The 24,948-nt window shown below is 55.3% G+C and overlaps 2 protein-coding genes across 4 annotated transcripts; one reads left to right on the top strand and one right to left on the bottom strand.

Moving 5' to 3' along the window:
• The first annotated feature begins 243 nt into the window (after window positions 1-243).
• Window positions 244-5,388, top strand: ALDH1B1 (aldehyde dehydrogenase 1 family member B1). 2 transcript variants are annotated; one of them, XM_058672705.1, is made up of 2 exons: window positions 244-376; window positions 2,870-5,388. In XM_058672705.1, the coding sequence occupies exons 1-2, from the start codon at window positions 305-307 to the stop codon at window positions 4,460-4,462; spliced, it is 1,665 nt and encodes a 554-aa protein (XP_058528688.1). In that variant the 5' UTR covers window positions 244-304; the 3' UTR covers window positions 4,463-5,388. The 2 variants fall into 2 exon arrangements, with proteins under 2 accessions (XP_058528688.1, XP_004581021.2); XM_004580964.2 differs by having other exon boundaries at window positions 280-615.
• A 4,167-nt stretch (window positions 5,389-9,555) lies between these two features.
• IGFBPL1 (insulin like growth factor binding protein like 1) lies at window positions 9,556-20,661 on the bottom strand. Of its 2 annotated transcripts, none has more exons than XM_058672495.1 (5): window positions 19,656-20,661; window positions 13,018-13,088; window positions 12,283-12,399; window positions 11,678-11,831; window positions 9,556-9,869 (listed from the first exon to the last, which is right to left on the bottom strand). In XM_058672495.1, the coding sequence occupies exons 1-4, from the start codon at window positions 20,101-20,103 to the stop codon at window positions 11,682-11,684; spliced, it is 786 nt and encodes a 261-aa protein (XP_058528478.1). In that variant the 5' UTR covers window positions 20,104-20,661; the 3' UTR covers window positions 9,556-9,869; window positions 11,678-11,681. The 2 variants fall into 2 exon arrangements, with proteins under 2 accessions (XP_058528478.1, XP_004581242.2); XM_004581185.2 differs by having other exon boundaries at window positions 12,979-13,088; window positions 19,656-20,658.
• Between the last annotated feature and the right edge of the window lie 4,287 nt (window positions 20,662-24,948).

Below are 24,948 nucleotides of genomic sequence, written 5' to 3'. Positions count from 1 at the left end.
GTACTTCTCTCTTCTCACTATGTCAGTCTGCTTTTCAAATAACCAAAACAATCTTTTTTAAAAAGTACAAATTTTAAAAATCATAAAGGACCTGGGAAGGAGTGCAGTGGAAGGGCAAAATGCATCTGGGTCTATGCGCCGCGCGACGGTCGGGCCCCGCCCCGGCCCTTCCCGGGGTCTGTGCGCCGAGCGCTCTTAGGACCCCGAGTCTGAGTGGCGCGGCCGGAAGAGGCGCGTGCGGCCCCATTGGCCGCCGGCGCGGAGGCGGGTTTGCAGCGAGCCCCGGTCGGCGGGAGGGCGGCGGATGCGCCCGGGAGATCCGCCTTCCAGCCCCGCACTGGCTCGGGAGCCCCGGCCGGGCCTGCGCGCTCCGCAGGTAACGGACACCTCTGCGGCCAGCTGCGCGGTTCCCGACGCAGGCCGCAGGCGCGACCGCGCGGTGGAGACCTTCGCCCCGTGTTGCAGGGGGATTCTTCCTAGCGCCCCAAGTTGCACTGTAGGACCGAACCTCACTCCCTACTCCTGCCCGAGCTGGGGTAGCCCTAGGTGAGCCCTGAGGACCCAGACACCTGTCCACCTCCGTCGCCGCTCGTCAGGCCCAGGGAAGAGAGTGAGGTGGGTACCAAAACAGTCGGATACTCCCAACAAGGCAAACTGCAAAGAATGGGCATTGTTTGGAGGAGAGGGGGGCGGGGAATATCAGATTGTTGGATGGTGTCCCTCTTGCTAGCCTTTTTTTTTTTTTAAGATTTATTTATTTATTTTTAAAAGATTTATTTATTTTATTTTTATTACAAAGTTAGATATACAGAGAGGAGGAGAGACAGAGAGGAAGATCTTCCATCCGATGATTCACTCCCCAAGCGACCAACGGGCCGGTGCTGCGCCGATCCGAAGCCAGGAACCAGGAGCCTCCTCCAGGTCTCCCACGCGGATGCAGGGTCCCAAGACTTTGGGCCATCCTTGACTACTTCCCCAGGCCACAAGCAGGGAGTGGGATGGGAAGTGGAGTGGCCGGGATTAGAACCGGTGCCCATATGGGATTCCGGGGCTTTCAAGGCGAGGACTTTAGCCGCTAGGCCACGCCGCCGGGCCCAGATTTATTTATTTTTATTGGAAGTCAGATATACAGAGAGAAGGAGGAACAGAGAGGAAGATCTATCACTCCCCAAGTGGCCACAACAGCCAGTGCTTAGTTGATCCAAAGTCAGGAGCCAGGAGCCAGTAGCCTCTTCCGGTTCTCCAACACAGGTGAAGGGTCCCAAGACTTTGCCCTGTCCTCCAGTGCGTGCTAGGCGAGGACTTTAGCCACCAGGCTACTGTGCTGGGTCCTTTGCTGACTTTTAGGGGTGAGCTAGCATATGTGCAGGTCTTGCTTTCTGTCTGCCTCTCAAAAACAGATTAACAGTCCCATGTGTGGAGGAAATGCGCAGCCTGGGTTGTGGAAATCCCAGAGGGAGGCCACTGTGCTTCCTTGCTGTGGCCTGGGAGAGCCCCAGGCCTCCTGTAGAGAGGAGTGATGGTTGCCTGGACAGCCTCGGGGAGGGGGTGGTGCTTGTGGGGAACACAGACTGAGAAGGCTACCTGCAGGCTGCCAAGTGCAGTGGACCCGTGGGCATTCATTCTGCCCGCTGCTGGTGGAAGTGCCCACCCCAGGCATAGGCACAGCCCAGTGAACCCCTCTGACCACACCCTGTGGTCAATGGACAATGCCAGGCTTTAAAAATTTTTTTTTAATGACTTATTATTTTTTTTTTTTTCAGGTGGGAGTCAGAGTTCCCATGGCTATTTCATTTCCCAAATGCCTACAATGGCTGCCATGAGCCAGTAACACAATGCAGGTCTCCCATGCTGGTGGTGGGAATTCAGTCACTTGAGGCTTCACCCCTACCTCCCAGGGTTTGCATCAGCAGGAAGCTGGAGTTAGGAGCTGGTGCCGGGAACCAAATCCAACCACTCCAGTGTGGGATGTGGGTATTGGAACTGTTACCGCCCAACTCGTGCCAGGCAGTCTATAGGCTAGACCCATTCAATGGAACCCCACAAGGCATGGCACACACTGGGAACTGGGGTTTCGGGGTGCAGTGAAGCAAGGCTGACCTTTGATTTCTGCTGTAGTTGAGGGTGGTGCTTATGTGGCCTGGGAAAAGCTGGCTTGGATGGCCTGGATATGGTTATGAGGGGTTTCAGGAGGCCCAAGAAATTAGCAGAGATGGTACCTCTTCCCATCCCCACCCCTTGCACTCCCATGACAGTGGGCCAGGGCACACCAGCAGTCACGAGGCTCAGGCGTTATGGTTTTGTGTTCTGTTTTGCTTTTGGCTGTAAGAGCGCAGCAAGCTGTTCCGAGTTAGCACCCAGGCAGGCTGGAGTTTAAGCTGAGTGCAGGTGGGGGGTTAGCTGGGTGTCCCATGGGTCCTCTGGTAATGGACTCTGTGGCTTCTGACCTGGGAGAGAGCAGTGGTGGGAAGGGGCTGCTCCCCAGGAGGGAAGTAGAGTTGGAGACCAGAGTGGTTTACTGTGCTTTGCAGCCTAGGTGGCCTTGTTAAATCACTCAGTCATTGACTGTTGGGCAGCTGTGTCAGGAACTTGGCAGCGACCTCTGCTGCCAGGGAGGTGTACTTACAGGGTGCCAGGCTGGCCAGTGTGTGAAGACAGCATTTGGGAAGTGAGGCAGAGGCAGGTAACCCAGGGTAGGCAGTGTCGCAGTGGGGAGGAATTGCAATTGTCCAGCAGGTGGCCAAGTGCATTTTAGCAGAGACTCAGAGCAAGTGAGGGTGTGAGCAATGGAACCCTGGCACCTTTAATGTTAAACTCTTGGAGCATCTGGTTTGGGGGCCTTTGGTGACCTCTCCCATCTTGTACCTAGTTCTGCAGGCCCCTCCCTAGAGTGGACAGCATGCTGCGTGTCCTGCTGCCCCAGCTGCCTTGCCTGCTCAACAGGACCACCCCTTATTCCACCTCCTCAGTAGCGGCAGCTCTGCCAAGCCCCATCCTGAACCCAGACATCCGCTACAACCAGCTATTCATTAACAATGAGTGGCAGGATGCGGCCAGCAAGAAGACTTTCCCCACCATCAACCCCACCACGGGGGAGGTCATCGGGCATGTGGCTGAAGGGGACCGGGCTGATGTGGATCGGGCTGTGAGAGCAGCCCGGGAGGCCTTTCGCCTGGGTTCCCCATGGCGCCGGATGGATGCGTCGGAGCGTGGCTGGCTATTGAGCCGCCTGGCCGATCTGGTGGAGCGGGATCGTGTCTACCTGGCCTCGCTGGAGACCTTGGACAACGGCAAGCCTTTCCGGGACGCCTATACCGTGGACCTGGGCCTGCTCATCAAGATCTACCGCTACTTTGCTGGCTGGGCTGACAAGTGGCATGGCAAGACAATCCCCATGGACGGTGAGCACTTCTGTTTCACCCGGCACGAGCCGGTTGGGGTCTGTGGCCAAATCATCCCATGGAACTTTCCCTTGGTCATGCAGGGCTGGAAGCTCGGCCCGGCGCTTGCTACCGGCAACACCGTGGTCATGAAGGTGGCAGAGCAGACGCCACTTTCTGCCTTGTACTTGGCCTCTCTCATCCAGGAAGCGGGTTTCCCCCCAGGTGTGGTGAACATCATCACAGGCTACGGGCCCACAGCGGGAGCGGCCATCGCCCAGCACATGGACATTGACAAGGTCGCCTTTACGGGCTCCACAGAGGTGGGCCACCTGATCCAGAAGGCAGCCGGTGACTCGAACCTCAAGAGGGTCACGCTGGAGCTGGGCGGGAAGAGTCCCAGCATCGTGCTGGCTGACGCTGACCTGGGCCATGCCGTGGACCAGTGCCACGAAGCTGTGTTCTTCAACATGGGCCAGTGCTGCAGCGCCGGCTCCCGTACCTTTGTCGAGGAATCCATCTATGATGAGTTTCTCGAGAGAACTGTGGAGAAAGCCAAGCAGAGGAAAGTTGGGGACCCCTTTGCACTGGACACCCAGCAGGGACCCCAGGTGGACAAAGAGCAATTCGACCGGGTCCTCGGCTACATTCGGCAGGGCCAGAAGGAGGGGGCGAAGCTCCTGTGTGGTGGGGAGCGCTTTGGGGAGCAAGGTTTCTTCATCAAGCCCACAGTCTTCAGCAGCGTGCAGGATGACATGAAGATAGCCACTGAGGAAATCTTTGGGCCCGTGCAGCCTGTGTTCAAGTTCAGGAGGATGGAGGAGGTGATTGAGAGGGCCAACAACACTAGGTACGGCCTGGCCGCCGCCATCTTCACCCAGGACCTGGACAAGGCCTTGTACTTCACCCAGGCCCTGCAGGCCGGGACCGTGTGGGTGAACACCTACAACATGGTCTCCTGCCAAACGCCACTCGGGGGCTTTAAGGAATCAGGCAATGGGAGGGAGCTGGGAGAGGATGGGTTGCAGGCTTATACAGAGGTGAAGACAGTCACCATCAAGGTTCCTCAGAAGAACTCCTAGGAGCAGCCACCACCACAATGTCAGTGCCCCAGTATCGCCCCAGTGCCACCTGGACCTGCTAATGTTTCTCTTCTGCCGTGGATCCGTGTTCTTCATTCCAAAGACATGTTAGAGGCAATCCCAGCAGGTGTAGCAGCTAAGCCAGAGCTGTTTTATTGAAGGTGGGAGAGGAGCTGGACCCAGGGTCCTGCCCATGGCTTGCCCGGGCCCAGCCCCCTTGTGGCCTTCACCTGACTTTTATGAAACCTTTGGCATTTCTGGAAGACAAATTTAAGCCAGTGATCAATCATTCTAGTCCTCCCGCATGGATCCAAGGACTTTCCAGTGCCCAATGGGTTAATCCGATGACCTAGTGGATGGATTTCGCCCAGACCCAGCATGGGCTGGCATTGGAATTTTGTGAACCCTAAATCGTGGCCCCACACTTCACTGACTTCACCTAGAACCAGAAGTGCTTTTGTAAGAATGTGTCATTGGCTTTCTGGCTCACTTGTCCTTGATTTTGCTTCTGATTTTCTTTCTTTGAGGCAAGAAATACATTTACATAATTAAACCTTTAAAGTCAACTCCAACACCCTAAATGTCCATCAGCATCGGTTGCATATGCAGAATGTTCCCATGGACCATTCCTTGGGCCATTCAGGTACAAAGAGGAAAGAGGTAGTGACACCTGTTATACCATGCGTGAACTTGAACACGTCATGCTAAAGGAGAGAAGCTGGACGTACAAGGCTGCATATTGCATGGTTTCTTTATGTGAAATATTCAAATAAGGCAAATCAACTGAGACAAAAAGTGGATTCATGATTGCCAGGGACCAGTAAAAGAGGGAATGGTGGGGGGAGGGGAAGAAAAAAGTCTTTGAGAATGTTCTAGAATCAATCACTGGAGGTCATTTGCATAGCTTTGCAAATACACTGGAAACAACTGGGTTATTCACTTTACTTATGGTTATGTGAATTCATTTCATTTCAATCTTAAGGGAAATAAACTAATTTCTTCTATTTGCAAATTCATTTTGTGTCAATGTTCTCTTGCTCTGGTCAAAGCAGAATCCCGGGACAGTCATCCAGTGAACGGGTGTGACAGTACTTGCCATGGTTTGATTTTTTTCATCTTTGTTTTCCTCTGGCTGGGTAACAGTGCAGCTTTAAAACCCACGGAGAGAAGCCCCGGTCCCTGCCCAGAGAATTCTATCTCATTAGGGAGCTCTGGCTAGCACTGTGCTCACTTGTAGCCATCAAACTAATTCCAGCATTGTGGGTATCGTCTGAGTTGTAGCGGGCACTAGAGTTCCCAACCTCAGGACCTGCCTTGTCTGTTAGTTTTGCTGCTGGTGGGAGGCAGCCTCAGAAATGTTTCTTGTCTGTTGTGGCCTCTGTCCTTCCCCTTGTCATTGTACTTTTCATCCCAGTCTCTGACCGTTTCCCCTGGCAGGCTGTGGGCTCCTGTAAGTCAGGGACCTTCATGTCCAGTTCTCTCTCCCTGCTAGTGGTCAGCCTAGAGCCTGGACTTCTGAGACCACACTGCAGGTACCTGCCCACATGGTTCTTCAGCAACCTGTTACCTGTAAGCCGCATGATGATAGTCTTTCTCATGTTTCTTTTGGTTAGCTTGAAAATGGTTTGTGAGGGCTCGAAGTCTTTTTGGTCTCCTCATTGCCCCCTCCTAGGGGCCACCCCCTTTCTGTGCCATCATTTGTCTGAGCTACCATGACCAGAGGAAATTGGCTGAGGGATCCCAGGACGGGGCAGAACTCTTCTAGGAGCTTCATTTGGAGCTGTCACACACTGTGTGACTGGCTGGGGAGTCAGTCCAGCCCCTCTTCAGTAACCCCACATGCACAGCCATCTCCCACTTCTGTCCCTGCTGCTCTGACTTGGGGGTACATGGGAACATGGAGCTGGGCACTGTCCCTGCGTCCAGGCCTAGCTCCCCAGACCTGCATGGGTTGGGGGGGAGGATTGAGGCTGCAGTTCCATTCAACCCAGTGGCCCGGCCACATGCTGGGCGCCTTTGCATGATGCGTGCCTCCCTATGCGCCTCCAAAGCAGGAGATGGAGGAGGAAGTGCAAACTGAGAACTCTGGCAAGCAGCTTACCTGGAGTCAGTTTGCCAGGGGCCACAGGTGGGGTGTACCATGGTACACACATAGGAGGTCATGACAATGCCATGCAAGCCCCGCCCCCGGCTGGTGGCTCTCTGGGTTGGGTCCAAGGAACCAAGGGAGCTCAAGAACTCGGGAATTTCAACGGTCTGGCTGGGGAGAGAGTTGAGACCAGGGTGAAAAGCACAGTGACCCTCGGGAGGACAGAGGCCGTGACCTTCAAATGCTATTATACATGTGCTGTGTCATGGACTACCCTCCGCCCGCCGCCCGCCTGGTGTCTCTAGTCTACACATGGTGAGCAAGGGCCCCTGGACACACGGAGCAAGGACTGCACCTAGACCATTCTACCAAGGGACAGCCACGTGCATCTGCCATAACAGAGGCAGGTCCTACATAGCTACTGCCACCAGTGACTCCCTGTGCCTAGGACCAGGACTCTGAGGCTGTCAGAACCAATGGGACTCAACTCCTGGTGTGCGACAGGTGCCTTCACACCTGGGAGAAGCCAGGCTTTCATCCCCTCCACTCCTTCACATGGACAAGTCCCCCCTTGACCATCAAACTCCCTAGCATCACGGGGAACACTGGCATGAGGCAGAGCTGTAGATAAAGGCAGCACAGTTTTGCCTCTTGGTGCCATCCTGGTGCTTGACCCTGGACGTAGTCACAGCTGGATTCAACGGCAGCCTCAATCATTTGCCAGGAGCAAGAAGTCAGCCCCATGGAGCCGAAGCAGAGAGCATGGGCCTGTTCTGGGAACCAGCTCTGTTCTGGAGTGACAGGACAACCCTTAAGCTGCAGATGCCAAAGCACTTGGATTTCCCTTCATTAATTCAAAGACCACAGAACAACTAGACTCTGGTTTAATGTTCCAGGGGCCCTGGCAAAGCCTGAGGAAGAGGGAATCCATCAGGGTGACATTCATGGCCACCTGATATGCCCATTCTTACATACTTCTCCTCCATCCTGGGGGGAGGAGGCGGGAGGTGGGCAGTACTCTGCAAAGGCAGAGGAATGAATGTTATTGTAAAGCCTGGAGGAAAACAGTCACTTTGATCACAGCCAGTTTCTGTACCAGGTGACATGTGGCCTTATCCGGTGTTGCCTCTGGCTTGAGCATTACAGCAGTCCCTCCTGATGGGGAACATGGCAGAGGTGGGAGGGTACTGGGTTTGTTTCAAGACCCTCATTAGACCCTGAATGTCTGATTGTAGAACCCTGTACTGTGTGGACTCTCGTGAACACATGCATCCCAACGGTAAGGTTTAACTTGCAAGCTAGGCACAGTAAGAGGTGAGCATCACAGCTACCAATAGAACAACACGGTTACAGCACACCAGTAACAGATGTGTGGATGTGATCTCTCTCTCAGGGCATACACCCTTCTTCCTGTGAAGCCAGGAGATACACAATGCCCACGTGATGAGACAAAAAGGAGGGGTGACATGAGTGGTGGGACGAGACATCAGGATAGTGACCTGCTTCATGGGGTCCTAGGTCATGGCCCCGCTCACTCCCACCAGAGTCTGAGTACTAGACCCCAGCCCCGACCATCACCTGGCATATGGCACTCATGGCACCCAGAGAATGCAACGAGCTACATGTTGAGATGTCCCAAGAGCAGATTTCAGTGGGAGAAGCAGTTGTTGGGGCCACACACATGGCGGTTGGTGCTAGTCAGACGGGGTTGGAAGGAGCAGGCTGGCAACAGCCATAAAATAATTGGGCATGTTCAAGGATCACCACCAACAAAGTGGCCATGTGACCATGGCCCAGGCACAGGAGGAAGTAAGGAAAGCTTGTTTAGCTTGAGGTGCATAAGGAGAAAAACGTGCACAATGCAAGAAGGACAAATCATGTCAGCAGGTACCTAGGTCCCCGGGCAAGCAGTTACCTCCCTGGGAGAAAGAGGCCACAAGAATGTATCCTTAAAGGCATTTATTTCCAGGGTGCAGGGGTCACAACATCTATAAAATTGGGTAAGAAAAATACATAGCCCAGGGTTTGGGTTGGTGGTGCCAGGGAGAATCATGCTTCCCCCAGGACAACAGTGGCCACCACGGTCCTGCTGCTGGCCCCAGAGGAAGCTTCGGGCACGGGTACTTGCATCTGCCTTTTGGGATTGGACAACAATGTCACAGTGTAATAGGTATTGCTTTTGTCTGTACATACACTTCAGATGCTCAAGGCAGCCAGGCCCAAATGGTCTTGATGCCTGGTACTCCCTCCACCCACCACGGGGCTCCGTCCACTCTCGCCCCAGGCCCAGGGTCAGTGCAGACACAGCTGAGGCAGAGCAGCTGTGGGGTGTGTGTGTGTGTGTGTGTGTGTGTGCGTGCACAGGGGCTCAAGCTGCTTGTGAGCAGGTGCACGGCTCTGCCCATCTCCCTCCTCCCAGGCCCTAGCAGCCCTCCTCCCAGGCCCTTTCTGCCGAGGCCTCACCAAGTGTTTGCCCAAGCCCTTTCCCCACCATTTAAATCACAGGGGAACTGACTGTGACCCCAGACCATGGAAGCAGAACACAGGGGTCTGACCCAACTTCCCAGGTGCTCAGTTTCAACCCTAACTTGATTCAAAGAAGAGGGTCACAGTGTTTTCAAATGTGAAAAAAAAATCTCATTCCCTTCCTCCTTATTCCACTGGCGTCACTGAGACCCCAGAAGGTGAAGGGGTCTTTCTAAGGGACTCCCCACCCAAGCCAGGGATGGACATGCAAACGACTATGCAAATAGACCTCATGACTCCAAAGCCAGAGGGTCAACAGCCTAGAATTTTAGACATGTAATGGGCATAAAGGCAGGGAATTTGGTCCCACAGGTTACGCTGTCTCACTCCACGTGAGCACCAAGAGCAGCGGCAAGGCTGAGCTGCACCTGGTGGAGGGTCCCATCCCCCACAGGATTGGAGGTGCTCTCCTTTCCCTGGTTCCCGTCCAGGGAACACAGAGGGTTAAGTGAGGCCGAGCAGAGGAGAGACAGAGGGACACACATTGAGGTTAAGAGTCTCACCCCAGCTGCCAGGGCCTTGGCTCCCACCCTTTACAATGACATACATGCCAGCCAGTGCATAGTCTTCCCTAGGAGGGAAGAGTTAAAAGAAAAACAAAATTCTCATTTCAAAAGCAGAAGGGCCACATGTACATCCATCCATTTCCCTCACTAAAAACTACATCTGCATACGAATCTAATTTGTATCTAATTTTAAAAACCATACAAAAGGGGTCATCTACAAAGAGCTCTCCCGGGTCTTCACAAAGCAAAATGATCCCTTCCTTGACTGCTCCATCCTCCTGTGACCCTACAAAGAAGGAGAAAAGGATTAGAGAAGAAGCAGTCTCTTCTGTGATAATCGACCAGATGTTCCCTGCCAGCTGGGAGCCAGGATCCTCAGCTCCCAGACAGGAGAAGCTAGGGATGGGGTCTGCAGGACCCAGGAGGCCCATGGCAGGCCAGCGGATGGGCAGCTCAGGGAGAAGCTCCAGCCCGTGACCTCCCCCAGGAGCAGTGCACCTGTTCCCACTCCATCTGCATGGCCACATAACCTACTCTGGCCACTGGACTGGCTGTAAGCACACATGGCATTCACTGCACCTGGGAAGAAACTTTAAATAAGACTGACCTGAAAAGTTAGTAAGAAGTGAGGGTCTTCTGGCTGCAGACAGGCAAGGTTTGGAAGCAAAAGTTGGCTGATGGGGGCTGGCACCGTGGCGTATTACTTTGCTGCCTGTGGCACCTGCATCCCAATTGGATGTTGATTCTAAGTTCCAGTTGCTCCACTTCCAACCCAGCTCCCTGCTGATGTGCTTGGGGTCCCTACAGCCACATGGGAGACCCAGGAGAAGCCCTGGCTCTTGGCTTCAGACAGGCCCAGCTCTTGCTATTGCGGCCATTTGGGGAGTGACTCAGCGGATGACAGATCACTCTCCTTCCCTCTTTTTTCATTTGTAACTCAGCATTTCAAGTAGACAAATAATTTTTTGCGTTGACTAATGAAAAAAAGAAAGGAAGAAAGAAGTAAAAAAAGAAAGAAAAAAAATCATCCCCACCTGTAGGCAGGGGACAGACACAAGCCCAGCTGTCCAAGTGCCCTGTGTTATAGTGAGCACTACAGTGGCCTGGCCCCTGCCTCATCCCTGGGCTGTGTTTCAAAGCAGTGTCCAGTACAGCGGGCAAGAAGGCAAGGCCTCCACGAACCCTGGGAACAGCAGGGTGAGGCTTGGCTGTTCTCCTGGCAGGATGCTTCCCGATGGCCACAGGCCCAGGCATGCCAGCTGCCACCTCTCTCAGGACCACAGGCAGAGGTTAGCACACCGGCCTTCCTATCTGTGTGGATACCTGTGCTCCTAGCTCTCAGCTGGACAACTCCGAAGCCCCGGGCAAAAGATCCAGTGAACCTAGCAGAGACACCACCTACCAGTCCCACCCTCTCCTCCTCCTGCTTTGGTGGGGGTAGAGGGACACATAGAGTCCTCCCACCTGCTGGTTCACACCCCAAGTACCCTTAACAGTTGGGGTTGAGCAAGGCCAAAGGCAGGAACCCTAAACTCCACCTGGATTTCCTAAGCATTTGAACCATCATCGCTGGCTGCTTCCCAGGGTGCATATGGGCAGGCAGCTGCAACTGGAAACAGGGTGGCTCCTGGGCCAAAATCCCACTCTACTTCTACTTCTGTGTCCCATGTCTACTTTTCTTTTTAAAGATGTATTTATGTATTATAGGAAAGGCAGATCAGATTTACAAAGAGGAGGAGACACAGAGAGAAAGATCTCCCTGGTTCACTTCCCAAATGGCTGCTGTGGCCGGAGCTGAACCAATCCAAAGCCAGGAGCCAGGAGCTCCTTCCAGGTCTCCCACACAGGTGCAGGGTCCCAAGGCTTTGGGCCGTCTTCTACTGCTTTCCCAGGGCACAAGCAGGGAGCTGGATGGGAAGTGGAGCAGCTGGGACACAAATAGGCGCCGATATGGGATTGCAGCATATGCAAGGTTAAGGATTTAACCATTCAGCCATTGTGCCAGACCCTGTATCCCATGTCTTATGAGCCACCCCAGACCTCTTTTGACACAAGGGACAGAAATTCTAGAAAGCACTCAGACATGGACCTTACCCCATCACATGTGGCCACCGGGGACAGGGAGGGGGAACCACTTGTCTTGCCCTAGGTCCAGAACTGTCACGGTGCCACGGGCCTGGGCCTCACCGAGGGTGTTGGCCGCATAACACTGGTACACTCCTGCGTCTTCCTTCCTCAGGGGACTGATCTGGAAACATAGCAAGACAAGGGTTTGCAGCTCTCCCCAGCACAGTCAAACCAACTTCTGAATTGGTCCTTTGGCAGGTCCCGGCACTTGGCCTTTCTCAGAATAAGACAAGTTCTCGCTTTCCTCTTCTTGCTTGGGAGTGAACACGGAGGACCACCTTGTTAACCTGGGATCATCTCTTTATTGTAAAGCTAGCTGGTTAGCAAGCTTAACCCCCACTACTCTGTAACATGGCGGAGCCACAGGTTCTGGGGGTGAGAACGTGGATGTATGTAGGAGAGCCGTTGTTCTGCCCACCACAGCAGGTCACTGACACACCTGTCCTGTGTACCTCACAGTCCCTGGAGCATGAGGAAGGGCCCAGAGCAGCAGGGAGAAGTGTCATACGTCACGGGCACATAAAGGATGGCTTCTAAAGATTTGGTTGGTAACTGCCAAATGATCCACTCACCAAAATCCAGGCGGTGGCTTCATGCTCTGACGGGCCCCCTCGCACCTGCACAGCTATGTTGATGTGGCCCCCAGGCAAGCCTTCCAGCACCTGGGCACCCTCAGAAGACTGTGAGACCTGGAGAGGACAGAAACAAAACAAAACAAAACAAACAGGAAGGACCTAGAGAAGGCATTTCTGGATAGTCACTACCCCGCCCTCGTCCTTGTCCCCAAGACACTGAGATGGCACACCTCTCACAAGGGGTCAGTGGGGGCTCAGATCCAACTGTACGGACCCACAGTGCCCCCTGCCGGACATCAGCGGGACACGGTCATCTCCAAGGCCTGGCCAGGGCACAGCTAGAGGTCACTAACACGCAGCTGTCAGGGCCACAGATACTCCCACCACCATCGCTCAGGGAGGACAGATAGGCAGCAGAACTTCGGGGGCTCCCAGCCAGCCAAAGGGCATGGAAAGGATCGCAGCTGTCCTTCCCCTGGAGAGCACTCCAGGGGCTTGGGCCACAAAGATGGTTTAGGAAGTGTCATTTCCTCAACTCTGCTCCTGGACATAGCTGCAAAGTCACAAACTCCCTCTCCCCACCACTGGCCCCACCCCCTCCATCCCTGAATCACCTTTCTGTTTTACACACACACACACACACACACACACACACACACACACACACACACACAGGTTCTGGAACTGAAGTACCTTCCTCCATGTGACGACTGGGGTGGGCACAGCCCTCACCTCGCAGGACAGGTGCACCTGTGCGCCGGTGACATTGTGAGTGTCCCGCGGTGGCAGGACAACCACAGGAGCTGCAAGAAGGAGATCAGGGAGCTCCATCTTTACCCTGCAGGTGGGGAGCCCGGCACCCCAGTGCTCACGTCCCCCTGCTGGCTGAGGTGTCAGGATGTGAGGGCAATGACTGCACAGACTGGGCACTTCTGCCGGATGGACACACACACAAGGTTTCCCAGACCTTGATCACCACCTGCCTGTTTCCCAAATCCAACTGCTTTGGTTCACCAATGGCATTTGGAGACTTTCCAAGGTTCCCCAGCATATGGGCCACAGGTCCTGTCCCAGCAACCCGCACCACCACCCCAGAGGCCCTTCCAGTCCTGGATGCCATCTGCTTGCAGGCCAAGTCAGTAACCCCTCCTGCGATGCAGTGGTCCCAGCATGTAGTTCCCTACCCTCCAAGCTCAGGCCTCCCATTGCCCATTCAAGACACTGAGCTGAAAGTCCATCTCCATACCCCACTGCACCCCTAGTGCCACCTGGAAACTCAGGAAAGGGGCTGAGTCGAGCCTGGGCCACTCCAGGAAGGGGGCAAGTGTCACTTTAGGCTGCCAGAGCACCAGATCAGTGAAGGAGGGCTGGTCAGCACCTGAGGGCATGGGGGCTCTGCCTCAGAGATTCTTGGCTGTATTTGCTCAGTTAACACTGGGCTACAAGAACCAGTTCCAGCACCCCTGGCCTTCAGGCCCCACGTCAGGGCTCTTCATGCCCTCCTGACCCTCCCTCTGCATGGAAACAGCTTCTCTAACCTGCAGAGCCTAACAGCATGCCTGCTGTGCACGACTAGGAGGGGTGCACCTGCAGCCCAGGTGCTTCTAGCTGGGTTCACCTGCACTGGATGGCAGGCCTGGCCACACCACAGACCAGCTCTACAGTGTCCAGAGCAAGTGCAAGGTACAGGCCTAGCCAGGGAAATGCTCTCAGCTCAGGCCTCCTCACCTGTAAGATCTAACTAGGGAGTGACTGCAGTGGGAGAAGAAAGTGATGGCTTAGCAAGCAGGATGCCCACGTGGGGCTCAACAGCACGGCTGGGCAGCAGAGGAACAAGCAACAAACAAGAGCGTCCTTCCAGACCATCCAGTGGCAGACTCTTGGTCCCCCTAGCGCCCTGCCTGGTGGCACACATTCAGCCCTGGGGTTAGAGGGGGTCATCTCCCACTGTGGCAAGGTTAACAGAGGCGGGGGTGAGGCAGGGGGAATGGGTGAAGGACAAGATCAAACCACCCCCAAGGGTGCAGGCCCGAAGCTGTCTGGCCCTTCCAGATGGATGCAGAGGCAGACACTGGCAAGCCAAGCTAAAACCTCCCTGAGAGCCAGTCTCAAACCAGAGGAACCCCCCAGCATGCTGATTCCCCAACATGCCAAACCTGCCTGTGATGCGATGGGCAGTGGGAAGCCCCGCCAGCCTCTACTTGCATGATCCCACATACAGCTCACTACCTACAGGGTCAGGCGAGCTGGGCTGGTAAGGAAGCTCTAGTCTAACCTACCGTCTCTGTAAGCCCCAGCTCTCATCGAGTCCCGCCTCTCTTAGTCCCGCCTCCCCGTAAGCCCCACCTCTCCCGGAGTCCCGCCTCCATGAGCCCCGCCTCTCTGTAAGCCCCACCTCTCCTTGAGCCCCGCCTCTCGGTAACCCGCCGCGCTCAGCCCCACAGCTCCCGCGAGGTAAACCGCCACGACCCTCGGCCGCTCGCCGCTCCCTCACAGCTCACTCCCTCCGGGTGAGCCCACCCGGCCGCCCTCCCAGGGGCGCTCCTGACCCCAAGCCTGCAGTGAACCAAGGCCCGCACCCCTAGCTCCCAAGCAGCCCCGAAGCGGCGGCTCTCTCCTCAGCGTCCGTCGGCGGCGCCGACAAAGGATGTGAGGGCCGCCGCCTCCTCTCCGCCGGCGCCCGGCTCCTCCTCCGAGGGCTCGGCGGGGACCGTGGGCGCCGCCTCCCGCCCTCCGGCTGCCAGAGGGGCCCAAACGCTATGCGTTTCGCGTTTCGGGTTTCCGCTCTCCTTGTCAATGAGATTCCCTCACCCCGGTGCAGGCCTCAATGCATAAACCAGTAAATCACATCCTCTCTTCCTCTCTCCTGGGAAAGACTAAGAAAGCTCGTTCCACAGGCGCCAGCCTGTCACTGGCTTCCTGGCAGGAAAAAAAAATTTTTTTTCCTTAAAGGGGGCGTTTTAGGTTCCATTTTTTTATTCATTATTAAGTGGACGACGCGGGATCGTCCACTTTTCTGTAGGCAGCTCTGAGGAGCGCAGGCGGTGGTGTAAATTCCCACACAACCAGGTCACACAGCAGCTCCCTTAGCTCCGGACATTTCCTCCTGTCCCGTAACCCACTGTAGGCTAGGGCAGTGTCCTGAGCCAGAACAGGGTTCGTCCTAGCTCGCTGCTTGCAGGTGCTTCCCCAGGGGATGGACGCCCCTTCCCACCAGCTCACCAGTTGCTGGGCCCTGAGTGGTCAGGGGAGGCTGGACCCCGAGGCTCAGCCCCCCGGAACCCCAGCTCCTCGCCTCCCCCCTCAGAGGACCCTCCCAAGTTCACTACCTCTTTAGCCCTTCATCTGCCTTTCAGGGTACGGTGGGGGTGTTTTTATCTTCACAGATGTGGTACCTGGGAGGTGGGAAGGCACCCCCGATTCCACCGATTTTTTTTTAATTGACTCATAACTGTTTTATTTGAAAAGCAGAGAGACAGAGAGAGATCTTGCAGCCCCTGGCTGCAGCCAGGAGCCTGGAACTCCGTTTGGATTTCAGCCTGGGGCTAGCCAGAGGTGCACAGCCCCTTGCCATACCCCAGCACAGGGAGGACTGTGCCTGAATTTCTCCCTGCCGCTGGGAGTCATGTGGCTCTCGGGAGAGGGCACTCCAGGTCTGCCCAGTTTCCGAGTGTCCACTTCACCGCCCCAGCTTGTCCGAGCTTGGTACCTCTGGGGAACCTAGCAGGTAACACAGAAGAGTTACCCAGGGTGGGCAGCCAAATACAGAGCACACGGGATTCAGTCATCCCGTACCCTGTGGTCACATTGGTCCTCCTTGAGGCCTGAAACGAAACACCTGCCCAGATGTCTCAGATTTCTTTCATGGTGCCAGGCAAAGAGAAGATATCCAAAGCCACGGTCAGGATTCCACCTGCTGTCCTCATAGGCACACCATCTAAGGGTTTCATAATCCAGGTGCTTAGAAATCCCGGGGATGTAAGCCACCAGTCTGCCTGCCAGGTGGAACCAGAAACTCTGAGCCACTGGCCCGCACTGCCTGCAGCCACCGCCCAGTCCCTGCATCAAAGGTTTTAGGGCACAAGGCCCCTTTCTTTGTCTCTCATGCAAAACGGCCTTTATTGCCTCTTCCTCTCCTGGTCACCGGGCAACACGTGCCTAGCCCAGAGGTTTCCAAACGGGGCTGCAATTTCATTCAGTCAAGGTTTAAGTTCTTCAGACTCAGGGTGGCTGCTGTGGCTCCCTGTGCTGCTGGTTCTTGGCCCAGGACCCTGATTCTGGCTATCCTGTAACAACACGACTGCCATGTGCCATGTATAGCCTGCCAGCCCCTTCCCAACCCCCGTGCTCACAGACAGGGTGCATGCAATCAATAGCACAGCCTTTGAAAGCCATGGCAACAGTAACAAGCGTCCTGAGGCCATTCTACCTTGCAGATAAGAAACAGAACTGGTAACCTAGAACAGCACTCAGGCCCGGCAGTGGCTCTGGCCACATGACCCTCAGATTCCCTGAACCCTCCCCATCCCACCAGGTACCTGCCACAGGACCTCCCACTTCCATGCCCTGTTCATGCTGTGCCTCTCCCAGGGTCAACCTTCGAGGCTCCCCTTCCACGGGCTCTGCCCATTCCTCCCAGACGCCACCACCCAGCACTAAACAGGGAAGATCAACAAGGCTTAGGGACCAACAGGATGTAACTCCCAACTGAGAAACCCTGGAGGCGCAGGGCTACCAACCTCCCAGGTCTTCTTCTTCCAGTTTGTGCATTTTTATTCATTTTGTGTATTTGAAATACAAGACAGACAAAAGGAAAGCTCCCTTCAGCAGGTTAATGCCCCAAAAGCTCAAAACGGCTGCCACCAGGCCAGAAAGATGTAAGGAGTCCAGAACTCCATCCGGGACTCCCACGAGGGAGACAGAGACCCAAGTACTTGAACCATCACCTGCTGCCTCCCAGGTGTACCGGCATGAGGTTGGGTTGGAAATGTAGCAGGCACTTGAACTGAGCACTCCAAGGTGGCACACGGGGTACTAAGTGATGCCTTAGCCACTAGGCCAAACCCCTGCCCCTTACATGGCATCAGGTATGCATGCCAGACAGGAACCTGGAAAGAGTCTGGTACAGTGGAACTGGAATCCATCTCAGCTGGGAGCAGACCCCTGCCCACCTCCATTTTCCCTTCTTCTGAATGGGAGGAGTTGTAGTAAGTGTAAGATCAGTTTCCAAGAGTAACAATCGATCCGCTCCTACACAGGTCTCCAAGATACATCCTGGTAAGGAGCACGTGTCTCGGGCCTTTCAGAATAGAGCAGGCCAGCTAAAAGCTAACAGCTGTTCCCCTCAGAGGAGGAGGTGCGGGCAAGAACTGGTCCCTGCACCACTCTTCCTTCACCAAGGTTTCTTTGTTGCCAAGGCCAGGGGCTTGGCTGGACTGGAGGATTAGGGTGGGGTGGGGTGGGGAGGAGGCGGGGTTCACCCTCCAATATAGAAACAGAACTGCTACAGTCAGCCTGCTGCCCCAGCCCCCTGGGATGTCGTTAAAAACTGCTCCGGCTGAGTCTCCTGAATAAAAGATGGCTCCAGGGCAGCCCAGGAGGAGGGGCTGTCTGGGCTGTCACCCCCTCCTAGCCTGACCAGATAGGAGGTCTCCCCAACCTGGCCAGGAGGAGTATTCAAGTCTTTTCCTTGGTCTCCCGTATGTCTTTATTGGTGGGCTTAAGTCTGGGGTGGGCTCCTGAGCCCAGACAACAGAGCCCAGGGACTGTCACATTTTACTTGTCATTTGGTAATTTTCAGTGAATTAGGAGTATGGGGCTTCCATCTGCCATCTGGTCTCCCTCTGGTCACCATGGCAACCACCATCTGCCTGACTCAACACTATCAGGGGTCTGTCCTCAGACCCCTGCCTCTGCTTAGCCCTGGGAAGGGGTTGGAAACCTAGGGAGCTGGTCAGCCTCTACTGCACATCTCAGACAGGTATCCTGCCTGCTGTGGGCCCTTTATTCCTTCCCTACATAATAGCAGATTTTGCTGACACACCTTCTGGGCATCTTTCTCTTAGGTGCAGGAATGCTCTGAGGCCATGAGCACCTCCGAGAGGCCGGAACCTGGTCAGCATTTCCCTACAGCATGCCTCCTGTGTGTGAGGTACAGTGTCACCTGCACGCAGACAAAGAGACCTGCCTGCCAGCTAACCTCTGAGGAAAGCAGATTGGAACAAACGAGTGATGGCAAGGAGCAGGGAAGGGTTGGGGATGCTGAAATGCCACAGAGCAGATCAAGTGGAAGGGACTGCCACTGTGGTGCCAAAGAGGGAGAGAAGGGACCTGCCCAAGGTGGCTGGTGGGCGGGGGAGGGAGCAGTTCAGGAGCACCCCACCCGCTCTGCCTCCCTGGTCGTGCCACGACGGGGGCATCTTCCTGCTCAGTGAGTCACCCGTTCCATTCCTCCCTACCTTCCCCCAGCCAGCAGGCAGCCTGCCCCATCTCCAACACCCCACCAGGTCTCCATCTACTTGGAAAAGGTCTCAGCCCTGCATTAGCTTCCTTCCAGAAGCTTGAAGCCATTCCACTGGGCTCAGCACTTAAGTCTGGGCATGGTCTCCAGGCTTCAGGTGCCAGAAGTCCCCCCCAAGAAACCTGAACCCCCAAGCTGCAAGCCAGGCTCCTTGGGACCTGCTTCCTTACCCCCTAAGCTCTCCACTGCCCCCTCCAGGCAGAGCTGACTAGGGCAGTTCTCTGAGAAATGAATGGTAGGGCCACGCCCACACTTAGCCAGGCAGCAAAACAGGATGCCCTATTCCCACAATAACACTTGCCTTCTCTCTGCTCCTTTTTAAAATTGCATCTAGAAAGGATGGGCAACTATGGCAGCCAGAGATGACTGTACTGGGATTTAACAGGGCGTGTGTTTCCAAGTCCTGGGCAGGAGAGTGCCCTCATTCCACACCTGGTCCCATCTATGGCTGGTCCTCCTGAGGTACCCCACTTTCCTTTCCAATACCTTGTAACTATTCACCAAGTATGAGAGGCCAGGGAACTCAGACCCCGTGAGAGCCGCCTTGCCCAACTCCCTTTGGGGGTGGAGAAGGGAGAGGGGAGGCGGGGAGTCAACTTTCCCCTTGCATCAGCAGAAAACTTTAAACACCAAGATGGCAAGTCCACCCGAGCTCTGCAGTCGGCGTATCCACAGGCTGGGGGAAAAGGGGACCTAGCTTGGGCATTCCACCCCGTTTCCCCCCAGAGCTTTAGGAGAGACATTGTTCCTAAACGCAAGACAGCTCTGTCCCGGCTGAGCAAGGGGGTCCCGCTTTCTCTACCCACCCCAGTCCCGTGGGACCACCCCACCCCCGCCAACCCCGACTTACCGAATTCACAGGGGCCGTCCCGCGCCTTGTGCAGGTGGCCGGTGTGCACGCGGGGCGCGTGCAGGGCGCGCAAGCGCAGCGCGCAGACGCTGGGGTAGGTGCGGCCGTCGGAGCCACAGACGGCGCCGCGCTGCGCGCACACGCAGAGCCCAGTACCCTCGGGCGCCGCCCCGGCGGTCTGGCTGGCGCACACCAGGCCCGGACCGCAGCGCACCCCGGTGCGGCCCCCACAACTCGCTCCCTCGGCGCCCAGGCAGAGGGTGCAGCAGCCGCACGCATCGCGCGCCGCTATCCCGGACGCCGGGCAGTGCGCGGGCACCGGGCAGTGCTCGGGCCGGCACGGACCACACTCCGGGCGTCTACGGCTGCCAGCGCCATGGAGCCCGAGGCCCGGGGCCAGAGGCGACAGCCACAGCAGCAGGAGCAGGAGCTGCAGAGAGCCCGGCATGGCCTGCTCTGGGACGGTGGTGGCGCCTCTGCTTAGCGCTCGGCTCGGGCTCGCGTGGCGCTGCCACCCCGCCCGCCCCGCTACTGCTGATTGGCCGGGTCCACACCGCGGGGTGCCTACACCCCGCTGCCCCAGCCCGGGACAGGCTTGGGGAAGGTGGGCTCGCGTCGCCTCGGGGCTCTGAGCTGCAGCCGCGTCGCTTGGCCAGCTCCCAGACAACTGATTAGACTCTTGGGGCCTCAGTGCGGACCAGAACTTGCCCGAGGTTGCCTCGGTGGAGTCAGGATTTGATTCTGGTTTGCAGGTGCAAGACTGACTCCTAGAAATAAGCTCTTTAATTATTACATGTTACATTTCCTTGTGTTTATGATATTTGTGATCTTATTTTTGCATTCGGCAGTTTTCAAAAACAAACATGTGAGATGAAACTCCGACTCTGGCCGGGTTTACAGAACCCAGTGTTGTTGTCAGATTCTGATGTGTCTTTTCAGAAATTTTCTATTCCTGCAGAAAAGCATGGGTGAGGGGGGCCATAGCTGCAGGTTAGCCTGGGCTGCTGATATCCCACTGGGACTACGGCTTCAGTTCCGGCTGCTCCACTTCCCTTCTAATGCACCTGGGAGGGCAGCGGAGGCCCACGTACTTGGACCCCTGCTTCCAGGTGGGAGACCCAGTTGAAACTCCTGGCTTCTGGCTTTGGACTGGACCAAGCCCAGCTCTGGCTGTTGCAGTCCTTTGAGAAATGCACCAGCTGATGGGTGATCTCCCTCTGTCTTTCCCTCTGTCTCTCTATACCTTCTGTCTTTCAAATAAATACACTTTTTTTAAAAAAGCAGGTGTGAATACAGAGCCCCACCCTTTAAAGCATGTGCATGTAGTCCCGTGGGGTACGCTTTACCGTGTCCTTGACTCTTCCTCCTATTTTGCATAGTCTCCCCATCTCTGACCATCTGCTGACATGGCGTTTCTGGTGCCATTGGTGGGAAGTTGGCTCTGTGTGTGTCCTGGTGCCATACAAAGGCATGGTATTTCTTGGGTACAGTGACTTGATTGTGATAAACTACTGACAAGACTTTGCTCCTGTGGAGTGATAGCCTTGGTCCAGGTAATTTTACACAGAAATAGTGGCACAAAAACTTGTGTTTTTTCCATCCTTTTGTTGCTCTAAATAGTGATTTGATGCCAGCTGGATGAGAAATGCACACACTCAGGGTTTAGCAACTAGCAGCCCACGGAGTCCCACCCCTGCTGCAGGCAGGCTCGGCAGCCTCCCCTCTTTGTCTTATCCTTTGTGTTTCTTTAGTTCCTGGAGGTGGAGGCCACAGCTTGGCTGACTTGCTTGCAGCAGCTCTTCCCTTAGAGTCGCCATATTTCACTCGATGTCCACTCCACGTCCACGTCGTCTTGGAGTTCCAGGAGCCTGCAGAGGAGAGGCCTGGCAGGGCCGACCCCACGGCCAGCCGGGGAGGCAGTGCGCAGCTGGCAACTGGCGGCACTGAGCTCCACTGTGGACCAGCCTCCGCCTGGCCGCCCCTTGGATTTTGCGGTTGGTGCAAATGGAGCATGTTCGAAACAGCCCGAGGGGCTGCTTAATTGTCCAGTGAATGAACTTGACGGTTTGTCTAACCTCCACCTGCAACCTCCCCTGGGCTTTAAAAACCCTTTGTGCAGCCTGTCAGAGGGAAAGAGCATGTTTTAGATCCAGGGCTCAGCAATTCCTAGGGACTGTCGGCTTCTTGAAGTGAATCTTCTTCTCCTTCCAGCGCTAGGCTCCGGTGAATCGACTGCCCGGTGCTGGACCATAAGGGACTGGCTCTTTTGTCTGGTAACAGGCACACATACTAGAAGGTAAGACCATTTCTCAATATGGAGAAAATATGGCATGAACAGAACAAAACCGAATGGGAAAGCTGGGGGGAATCAACTCTGGCTGCTTGGCAGGGATGCCTTTCCTAGTCCTCTAAACGTTAGCGGTGTGTAGCTGACCCTGTGACGAAGCCACCACTCCCATGGTATGATGCTTGACCTTGATACTCCCACCACCACTCTGCCAAGAGCTGGCCTAGACAAAATGCGCTTGAAAGTGACTTTCCCCAGTGAAGATTTGCCTGCTCTTATTGCAGACCTTGAAGGAACCTGGTCATTGTTAGGAAATTCTGGTGAACTCATGCTGCTGGGAGGCACAGTGGTTTGATGGCCCATTTGCATCTTATGTGCGTTCTCCTTAGGGAGTAAGAGGAACGCTGTGGCAGGTGCGGGAACAGTGACATCAAAGGCCCCCGGGCAGGAAAACTTGCCCTGATCTGAAGGTGATCGACAGTGTCTGGTTCCTCTTCTGATTGCCTGCCCTCCTCCTCCTCCACCCTGAGAAATATCTCAGGGTGGCAATTAACACTGTCTCACAGGATGATGGGAAAAGAGAAGTGGTGGTCTCCCAGCAGGGGAGGAGGAGGTGGGCCTGGTATGTCTGGTAGGTGGTAAGGTCCCAGGCACTGGCTGGGTCATACAGCAAGGATGGACAGGAGTTTCCTCCCTCTGTGCTCATGGCCTGGATTCAGACACACGTGGGGGCTTAGTTGGAGGACTGGGACTTCTGGAGTAGCCTTGTAAGTGATGGCTGGGGCTAGAGGGCTTCAACCTGGCTGGACTATGGTCATTGTGACCATCTGGGGCATGAACCAGCAGATAGAAAATTCTTTCTCTCTCTGACTTTCAAACAGGCAACTCTTAAAAAAACACAGTATTATCAAAAACATCTCTTGCAGCTGCAGGATTAGCTACATTGAACTTGCAGCCTTGCTCATTTCTTTTGTGGTGGTTAGGGCATCACTTAGGAAGCAATGAGAAATGAAGGCTTGAAACAGGGACATCGGCACAGACTCAGGCGAGGCTGCCATTCTCAGACCCTTAACCTGAACTCCCCACACCCACAGTGGCTGTGAAGCTCCTCTGTAGTAATGTCTCCAGGGAAAGACCTCCCAAACCTCCCTTCCAAGGCCACTGGGCTCTCAGTGGGCATGGGAGCCTCCTGTGCTCCTATGTGGGCAGACATAAGGCCTGACTAGGGACATGGCGTTTCCATGCCAAAGGCATGCTAGGTGTTGCTGTGTTCTGTTATGGCAATCTGGAGAATAGATGCAGCAGAAGACTGTGTGTTGATCTAGGACCTACAGTCAGCGTTGTCTTCTAGGACTTATGTATTAGAAAGGAAGAGCAGCAGAGAAACAGAGATCTTCCACAGGCTGCTTCACTCCCCTAATGGCAGCCCCAACTGAAGCTGGGATCCTGGAACTCTGTCCCAGTCTCCCGTGAGGGTGGCAGTGGCCCCAAGTCCTCGGGCCATCTGCTGCTTTCCCAGTGCATTAACAGGGAGCTGGGTCAGAAGCAGAGCAACCGGGACTTGAACCCGTGCTCTGACACAGGATGCTGGCATCATGAGTGGCAGCTTAACCTGCTGTACCCCAATGCCAGTCCCAACTGTAGCAGCACACGAAGGTCGCAGTGGACAGGATGGTGAAGTGGGTGTGAAGTAGGTAGGTACCTCTAGGCATGCTGTACCTGGGGCCCCCCACTGAAGAATCACCTGCTTGAAGCAGCAGGGACAATTCCAAGTTCAGTGTCCAAATGCTGGATTCAAGCTACTGCAGTGCACAGCCAATCTCCTGCCAATTTTCAGACCTAATCTAGAGCCAGAGATCACTGAACTGACAGGAAGGCCAGCATCTTGGGGGGAAGGGCTGTGTACCACAGCATGTGGTGACTCTGCCCGAAGGGTTCCCCTGAGGGAGCCAGGTCAGCCCACAGGGTTCCCACCTGAGAGCTGCTTCCTAGTTCTTCAGCCATCGACATGTGGCAACCTGCAGACTCAACAACACTTAGAGGAGGGGCCCATAGAAGCTCATAGAATGTTCTACACCACTGTTCCCTTGCAAATGACCTGAAGAGATGTCATCTTGCCAGCAGAAAGTTCGTATGCTTAGATGACAGCATGACCTGGTCTCTTATGGGGGAAGCCAATACTTCCTGCAACCCACCCTCAGCCCAGCTCCTTTCTACACAACCGCAGGTCTCTGCTGAGCCAGAGGGCTGGATGCCTGCCTAAGCTGTGGGCAACACCAAGTGTGGCTGGCTGGTTGGTGGTGCTCTCCCCTCACTGCCTTGAGCTGCCTGCTGCTCCTTCAGCCATTCCAACTGGGTTCCAGGCCTATACTGAGCACAAGAATACCAGTTGCATCAGCCATGTGCTCAGGAAAATGTGGGCAAAGAAGCAGTTTCTTTGGACTGTGTGACTGCACGAAGGTAGCTCAGCGTGGAAGAAGATCTCCTGAAAGATTCTGAAAGAGCCACAGGTGTTGGTTGGGAGCATGTGGAGGCAGGGGCCCAGAGAGACCAGGGTACAGGCAGGAGGGTGGAGACAGCCCAGCCAGCCTTTAGCAGTGCTGTATGGAGAGGAGGGTGGGTTTGAGGTGAGATCAGGAAGGGCCAACAGTTTGGAGGTGGGGGGACCCAGGCCTAGCCGTGGTAAACCAGGCCGTACTGCTGCCTGTGCAATGGTGCTTTAATGGGGAGGCGGAAGGGCCACCCAAAACCTTTGAGGAAAGCCCTTATGCTACTCCCCGCTCTTCAGCATCTTTTCTCAAAGCTTCCTCTGCTATGCAAGGTGTATGCGGTGGCCATGGGTGAGTGGGACACCGCCACCTTGTGGGAAACGCAGGAATTACAGAACCACAAGTAACTTCCCCCAACATCCACTGAACACACATTTTGTTTCTATCATGGGCCACAGGTGCTGGGCAGAGGTGCTGTTAGCCAGGAGGAGGGGAGAGAGGGACACACATAAATCAC

Source organism: Ochotona princeps, chromosome 14 (assembly GCF_030435755.1).
Source record: "Ochotona princeps isolate mOchPri1 chromosome 14, mOchPri1.hap1, whole genome shotgun sequence".
NCBI lineage: Eukaryota > Metazoa > Chordata > Mammalia > Lagomorpha > Ochotonidae > Ochotona > Ochotona princeps.
The sequence above is the reverse complement of the archived record's forward strand: the minus strand, read 5'-3'. Positions and strand labels throughout refer to the sequence as shown.